The 21,034-nt window shown below is 36.6% G+C and overlaps 1 protein-coding gene across 5 annotated transcripts in view; it reads left to right on the top strand.

The window, feature by feature from the left end:
• Positions 1-21,034, top strand: part of MID1 (midline 1) — a 250,455-nt gene that overhangs the window by 214,783 nt on the left and 14,638 nt on the right. For all 5 annotated transcript variants that reach the window (XM_084537854.1, XM_084537855.1, XM_084537853.1 and 2 more), the window contains exons 6-9: positions 3,017-3,144; positions 10,242-10,385; positions 18,228-18,389; positions 20,823-21,030. In XM_084537854.1, coding sequence (XP_084393980.1) covers positions 3,017-3,144; positions 10,242-10,385; positions 18,228-18,389; positions 20,823-21,030 — 642 coding nt within the window. The remainder of the gene's footprint in view (positions 1-3,016; positions 3,145-10,241; positions 10,386-18,227; positions 18,390-20,822; positions 21,031-21,034) is intronic.

The following is a 21,034-nucleotide window of genomic DNA, read 5'->3' as shown; positions in this document are numbered from 1 at the left end:
TAGCAGGTAGAAAGGACATCTCTGAGGTAGCCCACTCAAAGTGTTGAGGGTTCAACAAGTTGGGTGTCTGGAAGTGATGGAGGCTGCTGTGCTGGGTTCCTGGGTGCCAGGAATTTCTACTACTTCTAGAATATTAGTTCCTTTTCAGATTATCAAGGACCCAAAGACAAGGGCCTGAGTGATTCCAGGAAACTGTGCTGTTAGAAAATTCAGTCTGGTTTTCAGGGCAACAGGGTGAATGCTAAAACATTCCCACCCAGTTTCATCAGTAGTTTCTGATGAAAAAGAGAAAAATCTTGGAACTATCAGCTATTTAGCCATCAGGAAGAGAAACAAAAGACGGTGCAAGTATCTGTGACAGTGAAGAAAAAAATGATTAACAAATATCTTTATTCATTCAGATGTTTGGTTTTGTTTGTTTGTTTCTTCATTTGTTTATTTTAATCTGTGGGTTCACATTGTATCTGCACAATGTCCAGCCAACTTTTAACCTAGTCCAAACAATGAAACTCCTTGTTCTAAATTTATATGTATTTTAAGCCTATTACTTACTTCAGAGCACAGTGTGCAGATTCCTAAAATATCAAACTTCACCAAAGCTATTTTAATCAATTTATAAACAAGTGAGAAACTCTGTGTTACTCTTTAAATGTTCAGAGAATTGAAACTCTGATGAAAAAGGCAAAGCAAGGAAAGACAAGACAATGGATTAAATTTGGTCTGTTAGACTTGTACCCTGTTTTATATTCTATCACCAAGCTATGTTGTGCCACTTCTTTTTCCCAGCTGAAGCTGATAGCAAAACTACCACAGAATATTTAAGAATATCATGAGTAAAATGCTGAAGGTGAGAGTATGGCCTTTTTTCAATATCCAGTGGAATAAGCAGTAGGACAGAAACCTATGGTGATACAAACCTTTTTAACAGACTGCCAGAGAATACTCAGAGAAGCTCTAATTTTGAACTTGTAAACATGAGCAGTTGCATCATAAATACAGCCACAGGAGAGATGCTCAGAGAACAGAAATGAGACCAGCTGACATATGTGTCCAATCAGATCTAATTCTTGGCTATTACAGATCACTATCTATAATGAGAGGACTGCGAACAACCTGCAAATCAAAAAAATCATTCCAAGCAGTGAATAAAAATGAGGGGAAAAACCCCAGGTGCTTGCAGATAAATTAAAAATGGAGAAAGAGACTAAATCTTATTAATAAATTATTTCTCACAAGTTCTTTCTTGTTCCCATGTGGTGAGCAATATTTTGTTTGCTTCTAGGCTACGCATGCAACACTCTCAACAGGGTCCTGAACTACCAGAGCTAAAATCGTCTCCTGAAATTATGCACATTGCATTTCTTCATACTCACATTTCAAAGTAATTTCAATATAATATTCCCTATTGTAATCACAACAAGTAACTAGGTATAGCAAAGACATTATACATCCTGCAATGATTTACGTCATGCATTATTTACAATGGGTGAAATGTATTTATCCTAGAAAATCCCTGTCCAGCCAAGTACAGTGTCCCTTTTGCACTGTTCAAAATAACTGTCCAAAAGAGCCTGGTGCTGTGATCCTCTTCATAATAAATGTGCTTTATGGAGGCATTCAGAGAAGCTCTTCTCCTTGCATAGCTGCTTGCTGGTTTCTTAGCAAGGCCATTGATGGTTTTTTGTAGGTGTGTATTAGCCTGGCTTTGCCTTAACACAGGCCCTAAATGAAATATATGTCTTGTTTCTCTACTAGATATAGAAACATGATAGCGTAACTATAACTGCAGGTGAGCTACTGGGGGATGGGAGGACTGGGGGAAGAAAACAATCACAATTTCAAAGAGAAATTATGATGAAAACTGTATAACAAGAATTATTGACTAAGAAAGCTCCTCAGCCGAGTCTTTGAAAACTGAGCTGAAGACAAAAAAAATATATACAGCTCAGGTTTTAAATTTTCTAATTGTGTTCCTAAAATACTAAATGAGAAATATGAAAATGCAGTTCTTAACAAGTGTTTGGCCTGGAGCCTTTTCAGTCTCATCTACAGTGAAATACTCTAATTTGGGAAACTTAATTGAAGCAATCAAAATATTTTGACCTGACATGTCACAAATGACAGATAACTGACATACATTGTGCTCATGGTTATCTATTTACCTCCAAAGTGAAACAACAATTTTCTGTTGTATAACACAAGGTTTATTAACCTCTTTGTTGAATTTTCACCTGATCTTTTTTTAAGCATATTTTTAAGCACCTAGCCACTAACAAGTATGTTGAGATATCAGGCTGAAGGCCAAAAAATGAACCCTGCTGCTAGTTTTCCAGTGAAAACCCAGCTTTTTATGTTAGTACTCTTGGACAGACAAAAGTGAATGTAGTTTCTGAAACAAGGTAGGCAAGGAAATATTTCAGTTTGGAGGAAACGTAAGTATGCACACATGCTTGGCTTTATTTTTTTTTTTCAAAATAAACTGTGTTGACATCTATTGGTTTGATCTCTCCCCTGTGCTTTTTGAAGTTAACAGCAGTGTGCTGTGCTAAACAGCTGAGGAGGTGTGGTGATCTGCACCAAGCCCTTGAGATAGCACTGTGAAGGAATGCCTCAAGCAAGAAACTACATAGGGAAAAGGGGTTGGGAAAGATGCAACATCTGTCACGCTCACTTAAAACACAAGTAAAAATAGTGCTAATGCTACTTTGCTTCAGAGGGTGGCTGGAAAGAAAAATTCAAAGTATATTGTTGCTTAATTGATATTTTGTTAAAGACTTATCTAGCACTGCACATTAGGCAAAAGATAAGTAATAATAACAGATTTTTATGGGAGACTTTACTTCCAAAAGTAAAGGTGGCAGGAGAAATTCCTAACAAACAATATATATAAAATACTTGTAAAAATGTTTGTCAAGCTTTGTGAGAAATAACAGTGATCATGATTATTAGATCCTACCTTGATGTAAAAGCTATTGTGTCTTTGGGTGTACTAAAATACTTCTTCTTTTCATTATAGGGTTTCCATGGCAACTGCATCCTCCCAGGTTCTAATTCCTGAAATTAATCTCAATGATACTTTTGATACTTTCGCACTTGATTTTACCAGGGAGAAGAAATTATTGGAATGCCTTGATTATCTTACAGGTAATTTTCTTCTCAATATACTACTATATTCCTCATAAAACAGTAACAATAGGATTTTCTTCATTGCTCTCCCATTTAATCCTAAAGATATTACCCCTAGCAGCCCTAGAGTGCCCCACGTAGCATTTGGTGGTACTGGGCACAGCCAGGATGCATTTCCTCTTATCTCCTTTCCTCACACCTTCCCCACCACAGTGTGGATAAGTGTGAGTGATAAACAGTTAAAAGTCGTGGCAGCAGAATGAAATAAAAGAACAGCTGGAGCTCAGCCTGGAGTGGCCCAGAGCACTTCCCCAGGCCAGAGGAAGGAGAGTAGGGACTGAATCTCATTTCCCAGGAGGCTCGATGAGTTACCCTCTCCCTTAAGACTTCCTTCTTGCTGTGGCAGATTGCAGCCTGGCAACTGTCCCATGAGCAACCAGAAGCCATTCAAGCAATCAGCACGGAGGGCTCAGCAAAGAAAAACGTTTTCTCATAGCAGCGTCACTGTGCATTTCCCCCATTACATAACTGGAGGACCTCACTACGTTCAAGTCTGGGGAGCATGCAGTGTGCTCTGCAGAGCAGAGCTCCAGCTCAGTTAACTGAGAGCTTTGGCCTGTAGACTTCTGCAGCATTAGACCCTTACTGAGTAATGTGCAGTGTCAGAGTATATAATGACTCACAAAAAGAAACAAATTACTGTAATTTAGGATGTTTTAATTTCAATGCCAGAATTAGAACAATTCATTCCAGTTCAATTGAAAACAGAAGAGACGGGGTGTGGGTTTTCATTTTGCAGGCTATTTAAGCATCTTCTGTGAGCAGCAAGAGTTTGCAATGAAAGGGCATTGGTAAAAAAAACACTTCAAAACGCAGGGCTGTTCTCTTAGCCCAGGTTGCAGGAAATATACCCATGTAATTTCAGAAGAATGCAAAAGCATGCAGTCTCTTTGTGGTCAAACACAGTGTCTTTTGCCATGCGGAGGCCTCGTTTCTGGCTTTTCTTCAGGGGAATATGGTGGGGTATAAATGATCAAATGAATTTTAGAAGTAGCAAGGCTGTGTGCATGTACCTTTGCCTTGTAAATCTGTGAGGTTCCTGCCATAAGGGATATTTTTCTGCAAGAAATTTATTACTCACTGTGTAACTGGTGAATGCAATCAGTGTTTGATGCATACCTGAGTAAACAATGCGCAATAAACTGTGGTGAGAGTCACTTACTAGTTTTTATACAGCACCAGTGGTGTTATGCTATCCGCCTTTCCCCTCATTCCCATTCTCCCCAGAGTTTGCTGGAATTTTGCCATCAAAGTGGAAGTTTCACCACAAAATTATAAAAGACAAGGAAATAAAAGGAAGGGCTAGCAAAAAGCCACACTCATTTGTCCCGAGCTAGGAATCAACTTGAAAAATCACCAGCCATGGCTTTTCTATAGCCAAAGAGGAATATCCACCTAATGTGGATATAATATGCCATGTCAACTGACTCTGTTCTGGAGGTGCCTAGTCCTCCCCATTGGCTCCAAACAGGGGCTAGAAAGACTCATTCAAATTTAGGTAATTGTGGTTTAGATCTCTGAGGATATACAGCCCATTCTTCCACCCCCTAGTCTCACATCACATGTCACTATTACCAGCCTAACAGCTGTGCAATGTGGAAAAGGAAGGATGTATCTGTACCAAAATTAAGGGTAGTCTTGCCATAGTGTTCAATGCCACAAAGATCCTTTCTGTGGTTCATCATGCTGGCTGTGCTCCTCCTGTGCCTTCCTACCTCAACCACAATTTTGAAAAATTTATCACATTCCAATCTAGGGGAAATTGCAATGTATTAAGCTGTTAGGCTGTTTTTTTCCCGATCTACTGTTTTCATCTTTGCACTTGATTGCCAATGAGGAACAGTTTTAGCTGGTTTCGTCTTTGTAATAATTTTTTTCACGTTAAGAAATAACATATGGCTGCAATGACAGTCCAAAACATGTCTAAAATATCTGAGCATAAAATGTAACCAAGTCAGACTGTAAAAATATATTTATGTACATATATGTATATATATAATGTATAAGTATATATATTACCCTGAAAATCAAATGCATTTGATTCTTCTCTATTGTTATTCAGAAACTCTGGAGGAAGATCTGTTTTATTTCAGCCTTTCAGAGTGTGCAATCTTCATAGATTTTACACCAAACACTGTGTGTCAGAGTGAATTGGTCTTTACTTTTATCATGTTTCATTGTTAAGTAAAATAAAGACCATTTGTTAGTCCTAGTGATACATCTGTGTTGCCAATTAAAGGAGGATGCCTATATAATATCTATCATCTGTACTGCTTCTGAAAAAAAAAAAAAAAAAAAAAAGTCAAAAGTTGAATTCCAGCCTCATTCTCTCTGCTGTCAGTTGCTTTCAAAGCAAGTGACCTCAGCTCTCTTCTTGAAATTTTCTTCTTCTTTGGTACTCTTCCCCAATGTACCAGATCTTCATCTTCTACCTCCCCAACTCCAGTTTTCTGTGTGGCACATTGAAGCTTGCATCTTTCTTTCCTCCTAAGTTATTGCTTTCACAAATATAAACATAAATATTTTGCTCTCATCATTTGCACAGCTGTCTGTCCAAAGCTTCTGCTATCCAAATTAGAATTTCCAATATCTCTCAGAGAGCTTCCAGCTGGACATTGAGATGTCAAGCTCAGCATAGTAAAACAATACCCTTAATCTTCCTCTGACTGTTTCTGCTTTGGTATCTATAGTCTTGATGTCTTTTGGAAGTTTTCTTATCTTGCCAGTTGCTCAAGCTTTTCATCTGGAACTGATCTTTTCCTGAACAAGTATCTTGCTAGATCCAGGCAATGTCTGTGATTTGCAAATTCCCTGCACAATATTGTTGACGTAAGAACATTTTTATCCACTGTGAATCAAAAATACTTGTCTTAAGTTTTAATACTATGAAATCAATTGAAGCAACATCTATTCTTTGAACTTGCAGTTTTCCCTGCTTCAGAAATCCCATATCAAATAATGATACATTTTCTTCATCCATCACTAGCTATGTCTGTGCTAACAAATATACATTGTGTAATGTATGCCAGGATTTTTTTCACATGAAAAAGACTTCATTCTGAAAACCTTTTGCAACCTGTCTCCCTTCCTAAATTGCTTTCACTATTAAAAGATCAAAGCTTTTCCAGAACCAGCTCAGTCTTTAGCTTTGGATATAATCTCTTCTCATTTAGTTGCTCTTGAAGAGTTCTACCCAAAGACATGGTTGTATGATTGAGTTCTTGATGCCAACTTGTGCATGACGTGTTATTAACAAATTTAGTATGTACCCATATATGATGTGATTTTGCCTTTCAAGCTCCTTCATATTGTTTCAGCCTGGTATCATGATACAACAGCAAACCGGTTATTAACTGTTGAGAGTTTCAGAGTAGCTTCCTCAACTCCCTCATGTTCATATTCAGCCATATTAATATTTCTATTATCAGAGCAACCTGACTTAGTGGAACCCCATGGCAGGGGGGGTTGGAACTAGGTGACCTTTACAGTCCCTTCTAATCCAAACCATTCTATGATTCTAGCACTATTAAGTCAAAGAGATGGCTTAGGTATTTGTTTTTTCCTTAGTATCAAAAATCAGTAAGAAAACCTTACAAAGTCAATCACCCGATTCCAGGAAAGGTGGACACCAAGCAAACGAAAGGAAGTTGATGCGATTTTGATCAACCTCTGTGACCTTGCACTAAAAGGATTTAGAAATAGTTGCCCAGGAACCATTACATTCATACTGGGACTTACCAATGAGAAGGGGCAGTTTCCCTAAACTGCCTCTCAGGTGTTTGGACCAAGTGAGTCTTTCAGTCTACTTCAGGTCAAAAGCCACACAGATGACATTGAACTGAAGGTGCATTAGACCAAACCTGATAGACTTTGCTCTGAAATGGAGTAAGCATGCTCACAAGGTCAGTTATTTCTAGGATCAGATTTAAATAACTGCTTTTTGGATATTTGTGATTACCTTTCAGCCACTTCAGGTGTCGTTCCTGACTATTTCAGGCATGGTTCCTGACTGTTGAAGGGTATCTGCTCAGTTTTGAGTTGAAGTCAGACAACTGAACTTAATCATTGCCTTAAGCAATGATTTTCATTTGTCAGAATGTTGATTTGTGAATGTAAGTGGATTGAAGTCAGAGCAAAAGAAGCAGTTACCACTCACAGATGTTTGCTCTGGTATTCTTATGGAGACTGCCACTCTATGACCAAGGAGAGCTGCAGATGTTAGAAAGCAATTCCTTAAACTGCTGTAGCTTTCTTTGTGCCCTGCAAAGTCTGCTGCCACTGATTTCAGGTTTCCCTGCTGTTTAAGGCTGTAAATTTGGGGGGTTTCTAGAGCTGCTTCAATTTTATTGTTTTTATTTTTTAAAAAAAATTTCCTGACATTGGGTGGCAGTTTGTAGACAGGAGGCTGCAAATAGCTGAGGATATTAATGGCATCAGCTGTCAAACTTCAGACTTTTTATGGTTGTGAATCAGTACTGCGTCCTCACCCTGAAATACACTGGAAGTGCTTAGGGACAATCACTGCTTCTGGAGTGGAGTATGAGGCTGTACAACTTGTAGCATTAAGACTATGCAGAACTGACTAGGACTCTTCCTTCTCTGCTGTTGTAGAAGCATGCTGGACTTCCCTTTCCTAAGCAGCGATAAAGCCCTAGTCAAGGTTGTGAGGGAAGGTGCTGGTGTAACCTTCAGATTGCTCTGGGCTTTCTGTAGAGTTTTCCTGGTGGCACATGAACTCTCTAGCTGTACTAGTAAATGTGATGGTGAAGATAATTGATTAAAGTTTAACTCTTTAATTGCTTTCTGGATTTATAATCTCCAAAGAAATATGTCTTGCAGGATGATAAATTTTGCAGTCAGACTTCTACATTATTTCAGAAGTCTTAAGATTAACTGTTTGCATGTAAACTTCCCTGTCAGTCTGCAGGAGAAGCAGGTATATTTAGTTTTATTCCGAAAGTTTTTTGAAATGAGTGTTGCTGGAGAGCTGAGTTTCATGCAATGCAGTCTCAGGCATGTGTGGGTTAATAACAAGAGCCAGGGAAAAGATGTCCTGCTCAGGTCAAATCTTTCTCTCTCTCTTTTTTTTTTTTTTTTTTCCTGTCATCCTCATTGTGTGAAAGCCTGTAAATCTCCAACCTTCTATAAGGCCAGCCAGGTGTGCATATAAAGAGAACATCAAGGCTGTCATTTTCAAAGGAGTTGAAGAGACTTAGGTGCTATTGAAATGCAGTCTACAGTTCATTAAACACTCAGTAATTGTTGTGTTGCATTAAGTTAATATTTATTATCTGTTTTGTAGTAATAACAGGTACATTCTCAACTAAAAGGTTTTGTTCTGTTATGTGCAGAAGGAGATCAAAGAAGACTTTAGTTGAATACTAACACACTTGCCTTTCAAGGAGGTTTTTGTTTGTTTGTTTGTTTGTTTGTTTTTTCTTCTTTTTGTTTGTATACCCCTCCTGAGATGACTGTTCCTATTTTAGTTCATTTCTCTCTCTTTCTTTATTAATATCCATCTGTCCCAATGGTTTTTCTGCTTAGAGAAAAAAAAAAAAAAAAAAAGTCACTGGTAAGCTTCTGTGCTACAATATTTATAGCATCACAAATCATGGTCATATCATGAAACACATTTGAACATTTCCTTATGCCCCTTGTTTGAAAGAGGCTTCTTGGAAATGCATCTGCACTTTAATTTTTGGGAACATACATCAGAAAACCAGGAATATGAACTATAAAAATTCTTAGTGGAAAGTAAAAGAGATGTTTTATATGTATAAATAGAAGCTGTTATAAAAGGAAAAGGAAAGGTGGAATTCCTTCAGAGTGCCTTTTTTTTTTTTTCTTTATTTTTTTTGAGGACATTATTTGTGATTAACATAAGTTAAAGAACTGACAGCCAAAATACCATTCAGATTTGCCTTCCTTTTCCTTTAACTTAGGCATATTGTAATTGTTTCAGCTTGAGTGCCCTCCTTCCTTACTCTGTGACAGCTGGGAGGAATGCTATTAAGCACAAGAATTATTTTTTTTGCATGATGGTGGCATATAGGGAAGATGATTAGGAATTAGGCTCCCACTGAGACAAGCAAGCAGGAAGGCCCAAAGAAAGACTCATTTGTTTCTTATTTCATTTTTTATATTTATAGAAAAATCAAATAAGGAAAATTTTGACCTAAGAAGTTTGCTTCAAGTTTTATTTTTCAAATAGTTCTTTAAATCAAAATTTTGTATTAATGCAGAAGAAGACTGCATAGCTTGCCACACATAGAAACTGTAGCAATCTTGTTTGTTGACTTGAAAGTTAAAAAAAAAAAAAAAAAAAAAAAAAGAGAGAGACAATTCTTTATTAAAATGCTTGGGTTGTCTCCTAGAATTATTTAATTAGCTATGATATTGAATTTTAGGTTGCAAATGTCCTACCGCCATGATGTTATGCTAAGAACTCTTTACATAAAACTGAAATAGTAAGTTGTATAGCCAACAGAAATTATATGCATCTATATTAAAAAGGATAGTTAAGAATAAATTTAAATGAACTTGGAGAGAGAAGATTGAGCATGAAAGAAAGAATGTTTAGAGTTATATTTCTTAGATACCACTTATGCTAATCTCTGTTGAAATAAGCTAGGCAAACACTGCTTTCAAGTCAGTAGTGAAGAGTATTGACTTTCCCTATTGATATGGATCCATGAAATTTTGATAATTTTCATGTGATGATAGGAAACAAACCTAGCAAACTAGCATATAAATTGTACCCACTCAGTCACAGTTTAACATGACCACCAACACGTAACTTTTGCTAGGCTGTCTGAAGCTAAAGTTTCTTTAATACAAAACATTTTCAAAATCTGGAGCTCTTAGGTAGTTATATTAATAGTAAGAATTCCTTAGGAACAATTTAATAGAAATCTAAGTCTAATTAGTAAAAGCTATGTTGTAAAGTCTGTTGGACAGTAGGGCTGCAAACTCATACGTCACATGCATGCCCAAATCTCAGGTAAGATGGGAAATACTTGACTGTGTTGGTAAGCCTCCTCTGTTGTATGTGACAGCTCCCAACCCTCCCACCATTCGAGAAGAGCTCTGTACAGCTTCTTATGATACTATTACTGTCCACTGGACATCGGATGATGAATTCAGCGTGGTCTCTTACGAGCTGCAGTACACCATCTTCACTGGACAAGCTAATGTTGTTAGTAAGTAAAAATCTTCTCATTTCTAGTTCTGTTTCCTTATGGTTTCACTGCAAATTAAGTTCTTTCAAATATAAAGGTACTCATATGTCAGGAACAAAAGAAAAACATATTTTCTAGGAAGATTTAAAGTCAATATTTTAAATCCAAAGCAATAGCCAGCACATGTTCCCAGGGGTACATATGTTAGTCCATATTTACAGGAATTGTCTCTTGCATCATAGAGCCCTTCTGCAGATGTAGCCTCAGGGATGAAAACTTCAGTTCCATTGTCCAGGATAGTCAGACACTTGGGACCCTTTGTTGAACTAGCTGTTAACTAGTACTGCAGCCTCCTTGTTATTTATGACATGCCACTTGACAACTGGGCCTTTGTCAAAAATACACATTAAGTATTCTCTCTGATTTGTACTGTCTGCAAGGACACAGAAGGTCTCTCTTTGTATACCGCAGACTAGGGCAGCAAACATCAGTGCAACAATGATCAGTACGGTAACATTGTTTGATTTGCAACGAGATTAGCTACCATTGTTTCATATTTTCTATTGTCACACATTTTTATTAAATGCATGCACTGTTTTGACTTTGTGAATTTCCTGAATGAACAAATTTACATATTATTCCTTGGATTGTTTTGTTGTTGCATAGCTAGATTTCTGAGAAAATGCTCCAGAATTGCCTAATCTTTGGCTAGGCAGTCAGCACTTCTGGGTTCAGTGGATAGTGCTATCATTGACTTAGTGTGCTTTTGGATAAGTCATTTAACTTCGTCCTGATTCCTATATGATTAATAGGAATGCTACTATCTGATGTATAGTGGCTTTATGAAACTGCAGGAGACTGAAATGAACCAAATCAGTCAAAAGACGGAGTTTGTTCAGTCAATAAATGTTTAAATTGTGAAACTCATTGTCACAAAGGGTTGTTGATTAAAAATTTAAGTTGAAGAGATGACTGGAGAGATTATGCTAGAAAAATCCAGTGAAAACAATGAAGTGCAGATACTTCCTCCTGGCTCAGGAAGTCCCAGAGCTGTATGGTACTGGAGCCTGGGAGAACACGGTGAGAAATGATCACTGTGTGCTTTCCCTGTCAGTTAACATCTTCCTGGGCACTTGCTTTTGTCCGCTATCAAAAACCCTAGCCACACACTGAACTAGATAGGCTTAGCTCTAAATAGGCTTCCACCCCAATGTGGAAGTGATTTTGTTCTTACAAAATTTGTTTTGAGATTTTTTTAATGGAAGTCAGTGCTATAGACATGTTTACATACTTTATATCAGTGAAAAAATTGTATGGTCTCTGCCAAGTCTCAGGACTAAGACAAACTTGTGCTGACTCCACTGCTGCTGTGAGCACCTAATTTTCTCCATCACTAAAGTAGAGTTAGTTTTCCAAGCCATCTGAAAGGATATCTGAGGATTCATGTGCAAGTATTTTAGCACCAATTTGACATAGCATATTATGAATATATTATGGTATTCAGGATTGACCAAAAAATAAAGTGGACCTTTGAAAATTTAATTAACGTTTTGTTGAAACCTCCGTTTAGTATCTTGCTAGATAGCCTAATTTTGGGCAATACATGATAAAATTCTAGAATACTGGAGGAAAATTAAAAAAAAAAGAAAAAAAAAAAGAAGAAAAAGAAAATTCAATACATACTCCTACATCTGAGCAAGTTAGATACCAAAAGTTTAATAGTAATTTGGAACAAATTGGAGCCAGGTAGATAAGGAAAGAAAAGTTTCCCCGGTTTCCACTATTAAGCAGACAGGACTCAATAACTTAATGCAGTGTATTGCTTATTTTCTGATCCATTTTTGTCTCTGACTTTATGGTAGAAGACTATAAAAGTCAGTTGTTGCTACTACATATGAATATGGCAACAGTAAAGTTTGCCATTTCCACACTTTTATGATATGGGATTTTACTTTTTGCTTACTAGTGAATAAATAACAAGGCATTTCGTTTTGAGACTGTTTTCCCATGTGGAAGTGAAAGCTTTGATCTGCAAAACAATCAATTAGTTTTCTTTCAGAGATGGAATATGATAATTTGGGGGTATGCCATGAAGTATTTAGTGTGCGATCTGAACTTTCATTCTATCACTTTGCAAAAAATTATGCCATTAAAAATTTGAAGAGAAAATAAATGAACACAATAAGAAACTTTGTTTATAAAATCTTATTAAGATCTGAAAAGGAAGAAGAAAGAAATGGAAAAATTGGCCCAAATATTTATTTGTTTGTTTGTTTAACTGCAGCTAGCTCTTACAGAAATATCCTGGCTATTACTTTCAATTTCATTGAAAGTTATAATTTAATCCAAAACAAATACAAATTTATGAAAGTATAGTATAAAATAAAAGGAAGGTTTTTCTAAATATTGTCAGGCTTTTTTATCTCATTTAATGAGGAGTTTTATACCTCCAATGGAAGAGTTCTACCCTTCCAAATCCAACAGAGCTGCTACAGGTCTACCCAAATTTCTGATATATAGGACTCTCCCAGTTCATTCCAGCTTCCAATGGTAATGGAGCTTTGCCCACTGACATCATGATTTTACTCATGAGTGGATATTTATTCACTTTGATGTATTATATCCTCTGTCAGGTACGAGAGTCCTTACTTTTATAGATTATTTTCCAAGATCATCCCTAGAATATCGGAGTTTACTATAATAGTGTGGAATAACACAGAGAGCTCTTTTCACTGTAAGAGGAGTTAGAATCTGTACTGCAGCCTTGATGTTTTGATGAACTGAAGCTGTGGTGTTTTTTGCTGTTGTTTGTTGTTGTTGTTGTTTGTTTTAATCCTGTTTTAATGGAATAGAATTTAGATTAGCACAATTTTATTTCTATTTATGTCATTTACATGCTGTTGCATATATATTTTTTCAATTGCTCTGTCATATCCCCAAAAGTTTCCATTGCTATTGTGTGTTACCTGTAGCAGGTAAAGTAAATAGGTTCATAGATCATCTTCAGGTCTGTGTTACTGCAGCTATGGATTAGTTGCGAGGAAGTAGCTAAAAAAAACAAGCTTTTTTCCCTTGAGGCAATAGGAATCACTTTGCATACAAACCCTAGTACCATGCTAATGGAGGTTGTTATTATGGAATCTGTTTCTTAAAACCATGTAGTCAGACTGAACTTTCCACTCTTCAGAACGTTTCCTCCACCAGAGACATATATCATTCAGAGATTGCTAAGAATTCAGTTATAAAAACAAGTAATGCTAAGTTTTTCTACTGTATTTTCTATCCAACATAATCATCTATATTCTTTTTTATTAACTGAAAAATTGGGAAGTTAACATTTGATGGAAAAATTCCAACTAGAGTATTTCATTTTGAATCCTATTTCATACAGGAAAGATTATTTCCAAATGTGGCCAAACTGCTTGGCTATTAAATGCTTGGCAACACTGTTCTGTGTGTAAGAGAAATACAGTACCTTAAATTAAACAGACGTTTACTAAAGAAGTTGTTCCCAGAGCTATACTATTCATGCATTTGCATTTCTGAGAGGCAGCTAATCATCTGCAATCTGAATGTTGTAAAGGCTTTCAAATTTGTCACTAGCTATCTAGCAATCTAATTTCATTATCTCATACCAATAAATGTTGAAGTATTTTTTGTTTGATTTTTTTTTTTTTCATGGAATTTCTTTAGTGGGCTTCAGGAAGGTTAAAATTTAAACACAGCTTTTTACTAGCTGCAACACAAGATGTCTTCATGGAAAACACATGAGACTCTCTTCAAGACACAAAGGAGTAAACAATTCTCTTTCCCATTAAATGGAATTTATGTTAGTTACATTGGCAAAATAGTAAAATTAACTGTGTTAAGGATAGACTGTATTGTCAGAACTTTCCCTGTGTTTTGTGATTACTTCTCTTATGAGTTAGGATAAAATTTTGTAGGCATAATTGTCCTACGACAATTAGGAGTTCATGCTTCCGATGATCACCAATGAATTTTTGAATAGTCTATCTTTTGTTTCTTTCTAGAAGCTTTAATTGATTAAAAAACAGATTCCTTACAATTTTCAGAATGATACTAAGGTTTTCAGCAAGTATCTTTTAATGACGCAAAAACAAGTTTAGGATAAAAGGAAGAGAACTGCCTATTAAAAAGTATTAAAAGAGTGTTTTTTTGTTTTGTTTTGTTTTGTTTTAAAAAAGCTATGTGTTTTGCAGAAGTCCAGCATATATTTTTTTCATTCACATGGGAATGCAAGGGGGTGTAGAAAGTCATCTGTTGCCTTCACCTACTGTATTTATTCTACCAATTTGAATGGATAATTATTTAAATAAAGCATTTAAAAATAATTAAAATACTGAAGTGATTAAATAACCTTCCTATGACTTTTGTGCTCCTGCTTTTCAAGAAGATATATTTTATTAAAATCTACCAGTGTAAATTTTAGGAGGATTTACACCTTGGGATTTTTCCCATCTGTTCTTTAAAGTGTATCAACAGCCAACACCAGGGAAACAGCTTTACAAATTATTACCTCCAGATTCTGAGAAACTTGTTTTGAAAACTCACACATCCTGTATGGACATCACTGTGCTCACTGCACCATTCCAGGATGTGATTTAAATTCCCTACATTTTTGTAGTCTACACTTTAAAAATACATTGTTTTACCACCTGCACAATCCTGTAAAAAGCCCCGAGTTTTTGAAACAAGAAACCTGAATGTAGCCTGGATTAGGAGTGGCTACAATACCAGACCTTTAGTTTTTGCTGCTGCAGCAGCAAGAAAATATGTACTTTTCCACTTTAACCTGCTGCCACTGGCAGGGAGCTGAGAGGGCAAGTTACCCCCACATGCCCACGTTACCAGGCTGCTATGAATGATCATTTCCCTGATCATTGTTAGTTATTTTATTTTGTATTCTGAGAAGAAAGGTTGTTCTGCTAGGGTAGAACTAAAGACCAAATGTTTTGATGTAGTGACAAAATATTCTTTCATACCTAAAAGCTTATCTTGGCTGTCACTAGTTACTGTTCTTCAGTCTGAAAGATTTGGGACTTGGAGTATCAATATCATCAAAATTTCATTACCAAAATTTTGAATCAAATTTCAGTTTGAACCTTGACATCAAGGTCACAGTCAGGAAGCACATGGACATATCAGTGTGGAGGCATGTGCAGAGTTTGCTTAACAACAAGGTTTATCGAGCAAAGTAACCAAGTTAGTCACTGTGCATCCTGCATTTATTGAACACCAGAAGTTTGGGATTCTTAAGACAGGAAGGACAAAGGAGAGAAACCCAAGGTATCTTTTATCATCAGTGAAGAGAGAGCCTTCTGCTTGAAAATGCATTAGGTGAAGCAGACACTTCCCATCCCTCTCTTCTGACTGTATAAAGAGTTTAGGTTAGTAAAGTCCTAACTCAGGAGCTCCTCTTTTTTCAGTGCTAGGTGGGGTGAATGCCTGCGAGCATTTTGCCAGTAGCCCCTAGCAGCAAGATGTAACAACACCTAAAAAGACTGAGATTGTTCCTGTACAAATTAATCCAAATTACCTATCAACTTGATCTTTTAATAATAACAATAATTTACTCTGTGTAAATTATTGAATCTACAGAGTACTGAGTATTGAGTATGTGTGAGTCCACATTTATGGGAGGACAGGAGAGAGTGGCGAAGAGACTCATAGCAACACATCTGTACTTTTACAGTCCTTCATATACCTATATAAATACAAATTTTGTACTTTGTTAAGGACTGACTAGCCTCTGGAGGGTAACAGCAAAAGAGTAATATAAGACTGAAAAATGTGCCCTTTAGAGAGTTGTACTGATTGATACAACTCTGTTTGCTAGATGATTTAGCAGAAACCTGGGCACTTTGTCTGCATGAGGGTTTTTTTTATATATGGTCTATGTATACCATAGACCATAGCTTTCAAAGTGTGTGGACATGGAAGAAGCAGACACTTCCAGAACTACTGCCCAGATTCATCCCATTTACAGACTTACAGATGTTATTTGATAACCCATCAGAGGCAGCTGAGTAAGGGATTCCTTAGTCATCCTGGTCTCCTGAATCCAGTGCTTTATTTTACTTTATTTTAGCTTAACATTTATTGTGCAATAGCATCACCGAGCTAGGTAAATGGTCTCGATGTAAAATCAATGCAGTAGTTCATCTACAGAAAGAATGTACCTGTAATACTTGTGCTGAATTTTTACTGGGAAAAGTCATCTTTGAAATATTTTATGCCAGGATGCTGCTACTTTTATTTCCTTTCTTCCTACTCCCTACCTCTCAAGGATGCTATGCAATATGAGAAAAATCTGAGACAAACACTGCATAATTTTTAGATTGAAGTTTGAATTTTAAATTCTATTCCTAATGCTCTTTCATTATGAAAGTATATCCTAAATTAAGAAGGAGACTTCTGCTATGGCTGTGAATCTATAATGGCTATGAGTCTATAAACCTGTTTCACAGGTCATTTTATTTAAAGTTTTGTGTAACCTAGTAACTTTGTAACTTTTTTTTTTTTTTTCTTTAAGTAAGGGTTTTATATTGGTTAATATTTAGCCAAAAGTACTACTGGCTTCTAAAAGATTCTCTTCACTAGTACTTACTGTTTTTCTGGTAAAACATGACTTAGAAGCTGAAAGCTAGCTTAACAGCACATTAGCATTGGTAACTTTTTCTATGCCCAGTCAAGGAAAAAAATCACAGAATCACAGAATTTTAGGGATTGGATGGGACCCTGAAAGATCATCTAGTCCAATCAAGAAATCTGTAAGATCAAGAAGTCTGTAAGTTTCCACCCAGTCAAGAATTTTTCATTCAGTTTTTCCAGCCTTATGCACATGTGCATGCTTATACTTTCATATGTGTATACCTTTTCCTAGCTTTATAACTATAAAATGTTGTGAACATATATATATATTGCAAATGAAAACTTCGTTATTTATATAAACACTTGTAACAAAAGAGTTATCAGACTGAGGATCCATTAGACTGGGAGCTGTTAAGAATGTACAGTGAGTACTATGGGTGATTCACTGATATTGCAGTTATTTCACAGTAAGAAAGATTTATGCAATTGAATGAATTCATTTTAATGGATTATGCTCATATTTTGCAGATTATATTGCTTCTACCCTATTATACTTATTTCCTACATGTTATACTTCTGTGGTGGTCATCAAATGTACCCCAAAATAGTTTGTAACTAGAAAATTGTGTAGCTCTTCCCCACCTGACATCTAACCATGAGGCCATAAATCAAAAAGTTACGTCTATTAAACTTAGTGTTTAATTTACATCCTGTCAAATTTGGGAATGTAGAAGCTGAAGCTTGCTGTGGAACCCACACTTCACCCTGTTTGGCCTCCCACAATTTGCTTCAGGTCCTGAAGAAAACATACCCAATGACTGTCAGCAAAGGTGGCTCCATAAAACCCTGAGCATTACTGCTTATGTTACTTTTTTGAGGCTTACACTGAGTTCATTAATCTAAAAAGTAGATTGATGGCATCTCCATAATCCTTTGGCCCTTAAGCAATGAAGAATTCCTTGTGTTGGGATATGAAAATTCCCAGATTGCTCATGCCTCCGCTGAGTCATTTCTTACATGTCCATTTTTTATGGTTGACTTCATATAGCAAGAAATTAAAAGGTATCCTGGTATAGGGCTGGTGAAATGAGTTAGTGTAATTAAGTGGCGACTTAGTGAATGTAACAGCACTTTAAAAGGTATAGAAGCGTATTTCTTATCGGTGGTTGGGTGCTCAGGCGTACTCTAAATGTTCCCCTGTTACAAAGTGTTTAGTATGTTATGACTAATGTGCTTGGTTTGAAATTGCAGGTTTATGTAACTCAGCCGACAGCTGGATGATTGTTCCCAATATCAAACAAAACCACTACACCGTGCATGGGTTGCAGAGTGGCACTAAGTACATCTTCATTGTTAAGGCCATTAATCAGGCTGGCAGCAGAAACAGTGAGCCCGGCAAGCTCAAGACAAACAGTGAGTAAAGTGAAATCCAGCATGCACACACTCTTCTTCTTTCTTGCCTTCCTTTTTAGGTTTGGTTTTTGAAAGACACAAGACTGCAGAGCAGATTAACCTGTTTAAAGTGCTTCTTACAGTGAAAGTCACTTATTTAACTCAATTTAAGATTACTGGTGTCTTCAGTAGTGCAGAAATTACTTCTTATCATAAGAAGCATCTGTACTTTGGTCACCAGAAATATCATTTAGGAACCAAGCCATCACATGTGAAATGCTTGAAAATGGTCTTTTGTGGTTTTGTTTAATGTCCTCTTTTCCTCTTTTCCTACTCTTTTTCCTCTACAAAGTAAAAACATCTTATGTTTGCAATAAAACATTTTATTTTTGTATAGCGTTCATAAGATGTTAGTTTAATTTTGTTCTCCAAGATTAGCTCTTTCTTAGGACACTAGAAAACTTCCTTAGCTCTGTCCCTCTCAGTTTTTATGGAGTTCAACAAGGAAGTAGATTAGTCAGCGATCCCACTTCAAAAAACAAAATAAATAATAGTTACACAAATTATTAGCAGATGTAGTATAGCAATTTTAAGATGGGTTTTCAATCTTTTTCTTGTGTCCCAGCCAATCCCTCAGTCCTGTAGTCATCATGAAAAATTTTGAGCACTGGAAAGGGAACACTGGGAACTCTCTGAAATCTGCTTTTTGAGGGGGAAGGTGTTCAAAGAGGGGTGACACTGAGTGTTGCAAGAAAGGGGCCACAGGGAATGGCACATACCAGCTCAGGGGCTTCTTCTGGCTTGCACTCCTGTGTAAAAGCTACTCATATAAACCATACATCTGCTACCAAGAATCTGATAACATACAAGGAAATGAAGTACCAGAAGATCCACTTGGAAATGGCAACCCTTCATCCTTTTGTCTTTTTGTGACCCAGTGTGGTGCAAAAGCAACCTCTCAGGCGACTGAGAAATAACGTAAGCAAATATGACTCCACAAAGATATCTTTCAGATACTGCTTCAACAACACAAAGGCTACTAACCAGTTAAAGAGGCAGGCTGCAGATATATTACTGCTATTCAGCAGTAAGAAAAAATAGTCAAAAACCATCCCCAAATAGCTTCCAATGTGTTTATCTTCTGCTTCATCATAATATATAACTAAATACACATTATAAAAGTAGATTATAACTTTAACACTAAAAGTACTCCTTGTCTTAATACCAACCCATCTCTAATAATGTTAACTGAGAATTAGCATTGCATCTGTCATCTTCCATTTTTAATTTCTGCTTTTCAGGTTTCTTAGAGATCTGAACCAATGACTATCCTTGCTCAGATGAATTTAATTTCTTCTCTGCCCCACACTAATGCTTTCAGCTGTACTGCATGAGAAGTACTTTACTGTTCCTTCATAAACTCTGAGCAATTTACATCTTATTTGAAGTACACTTGTCAGTGCCAGAGGGTCACAGACCTCATGGGAGTGTTCATTTCTATTTTCTATGCATGCGATCAAATCTTCCACTTACTTTTTTTTTTTTTTTTTTTCCTTGACATGAAAGACATTAAGGGAAAAGGGCTTTGCTGGATCACACATAGAATCATAGTTTCCTAGTTGTCTCCTGGTGGAGGTAAATGATCATTCTGCTTTTTGACACAAGGTGAAAACTTGTCAGAATTGTGGCAGGCTTTAGATATCTACAGGGTTCAGTTTACCAAAAAGCTTCCTGTTATTGTCTACAAACCTTGTGCTACAGCTGAAGATACTTGCCAAGAGCAACAGCCTCAGTAATGTTTTTACACTGTATTATTTGGTCCAAGTTATAGTTCACTTCCTTCTTTTTAATGCACAATATCCAGCACCATAGAACCCCATGGGCGTCCTTCCAAAAAGGTCCTGAATTGTTGACTGTGCTTGTTATAAATAAAGCTGTGAGTGAACGAACAGACAAGGCTAGTGCTTTTTCTTAGTTTCAAACTCATTTTGTGGGATTTGGAATCATATTTTTTTGTAGCTATGATGAAGACGTTATTATGGAGTTTTATCCCTAGTGAATTAATAGAATGTAACATTCTAAATCTAATATGCTGAGAAAAAAGCAACCCTCGGACCTTTATTAGCATGTACATTGGTTTCAATTACATGCAAGAATTAGAGTGTTCAGGTTACCTTTAGGTCAGGGATAATGGGCATGAAGATTACTCAGGGCTCTTTTCAGGGATTATCAACACAGGGAAGTTAGTGCACAATGAGACTGACAGTAAACTGACAATGCAAGCCAGCTAGCACAGGGAGCAGAATCGCTTAGTCTATCTTGAAAACACTTCAGAGAAGGAGATTAATACGATTATGTAATCTTGTATGCTTCTTTATTATGCTTTCTATTCACTCTTCTTTTTAAAATTAAAGACAAACGGTTCTTCTGGTATCTTTGTCTCTGCTTATATAGGTCAGCCATTTAAACTGGACCCCAAATCTGCTCACAGAAAATTGAAAGTGTCTCATGATAACTTGACAGTGGAACGTGATGAAACCTCCTCCAAAAAGAGTCATACACCAGAGCGATTCACAAGCCAAGGGAGCTATGGAGTAGCTGGCAATGTGTTCATTGACAGCGGACGGCATTACTGGGAAGTGGTTATTAGTGGGAGTACATGGTAC

This window comes from Aythya ferina, assembly GCF_964211825.1.
Source record: "Aythya ferina genome assembly, chromosome: 1".
NCBI classification, from domain to species: Eukaryota; Metazoa; Chordata; class Aves; order Anseriformes; family Anatidae; genus Aythya; species Aythya ferina.
Note: the sequence above shows the minus strand (reverse complement) of the source record. Positions and strands in the feature narration are given on the sequence as shown.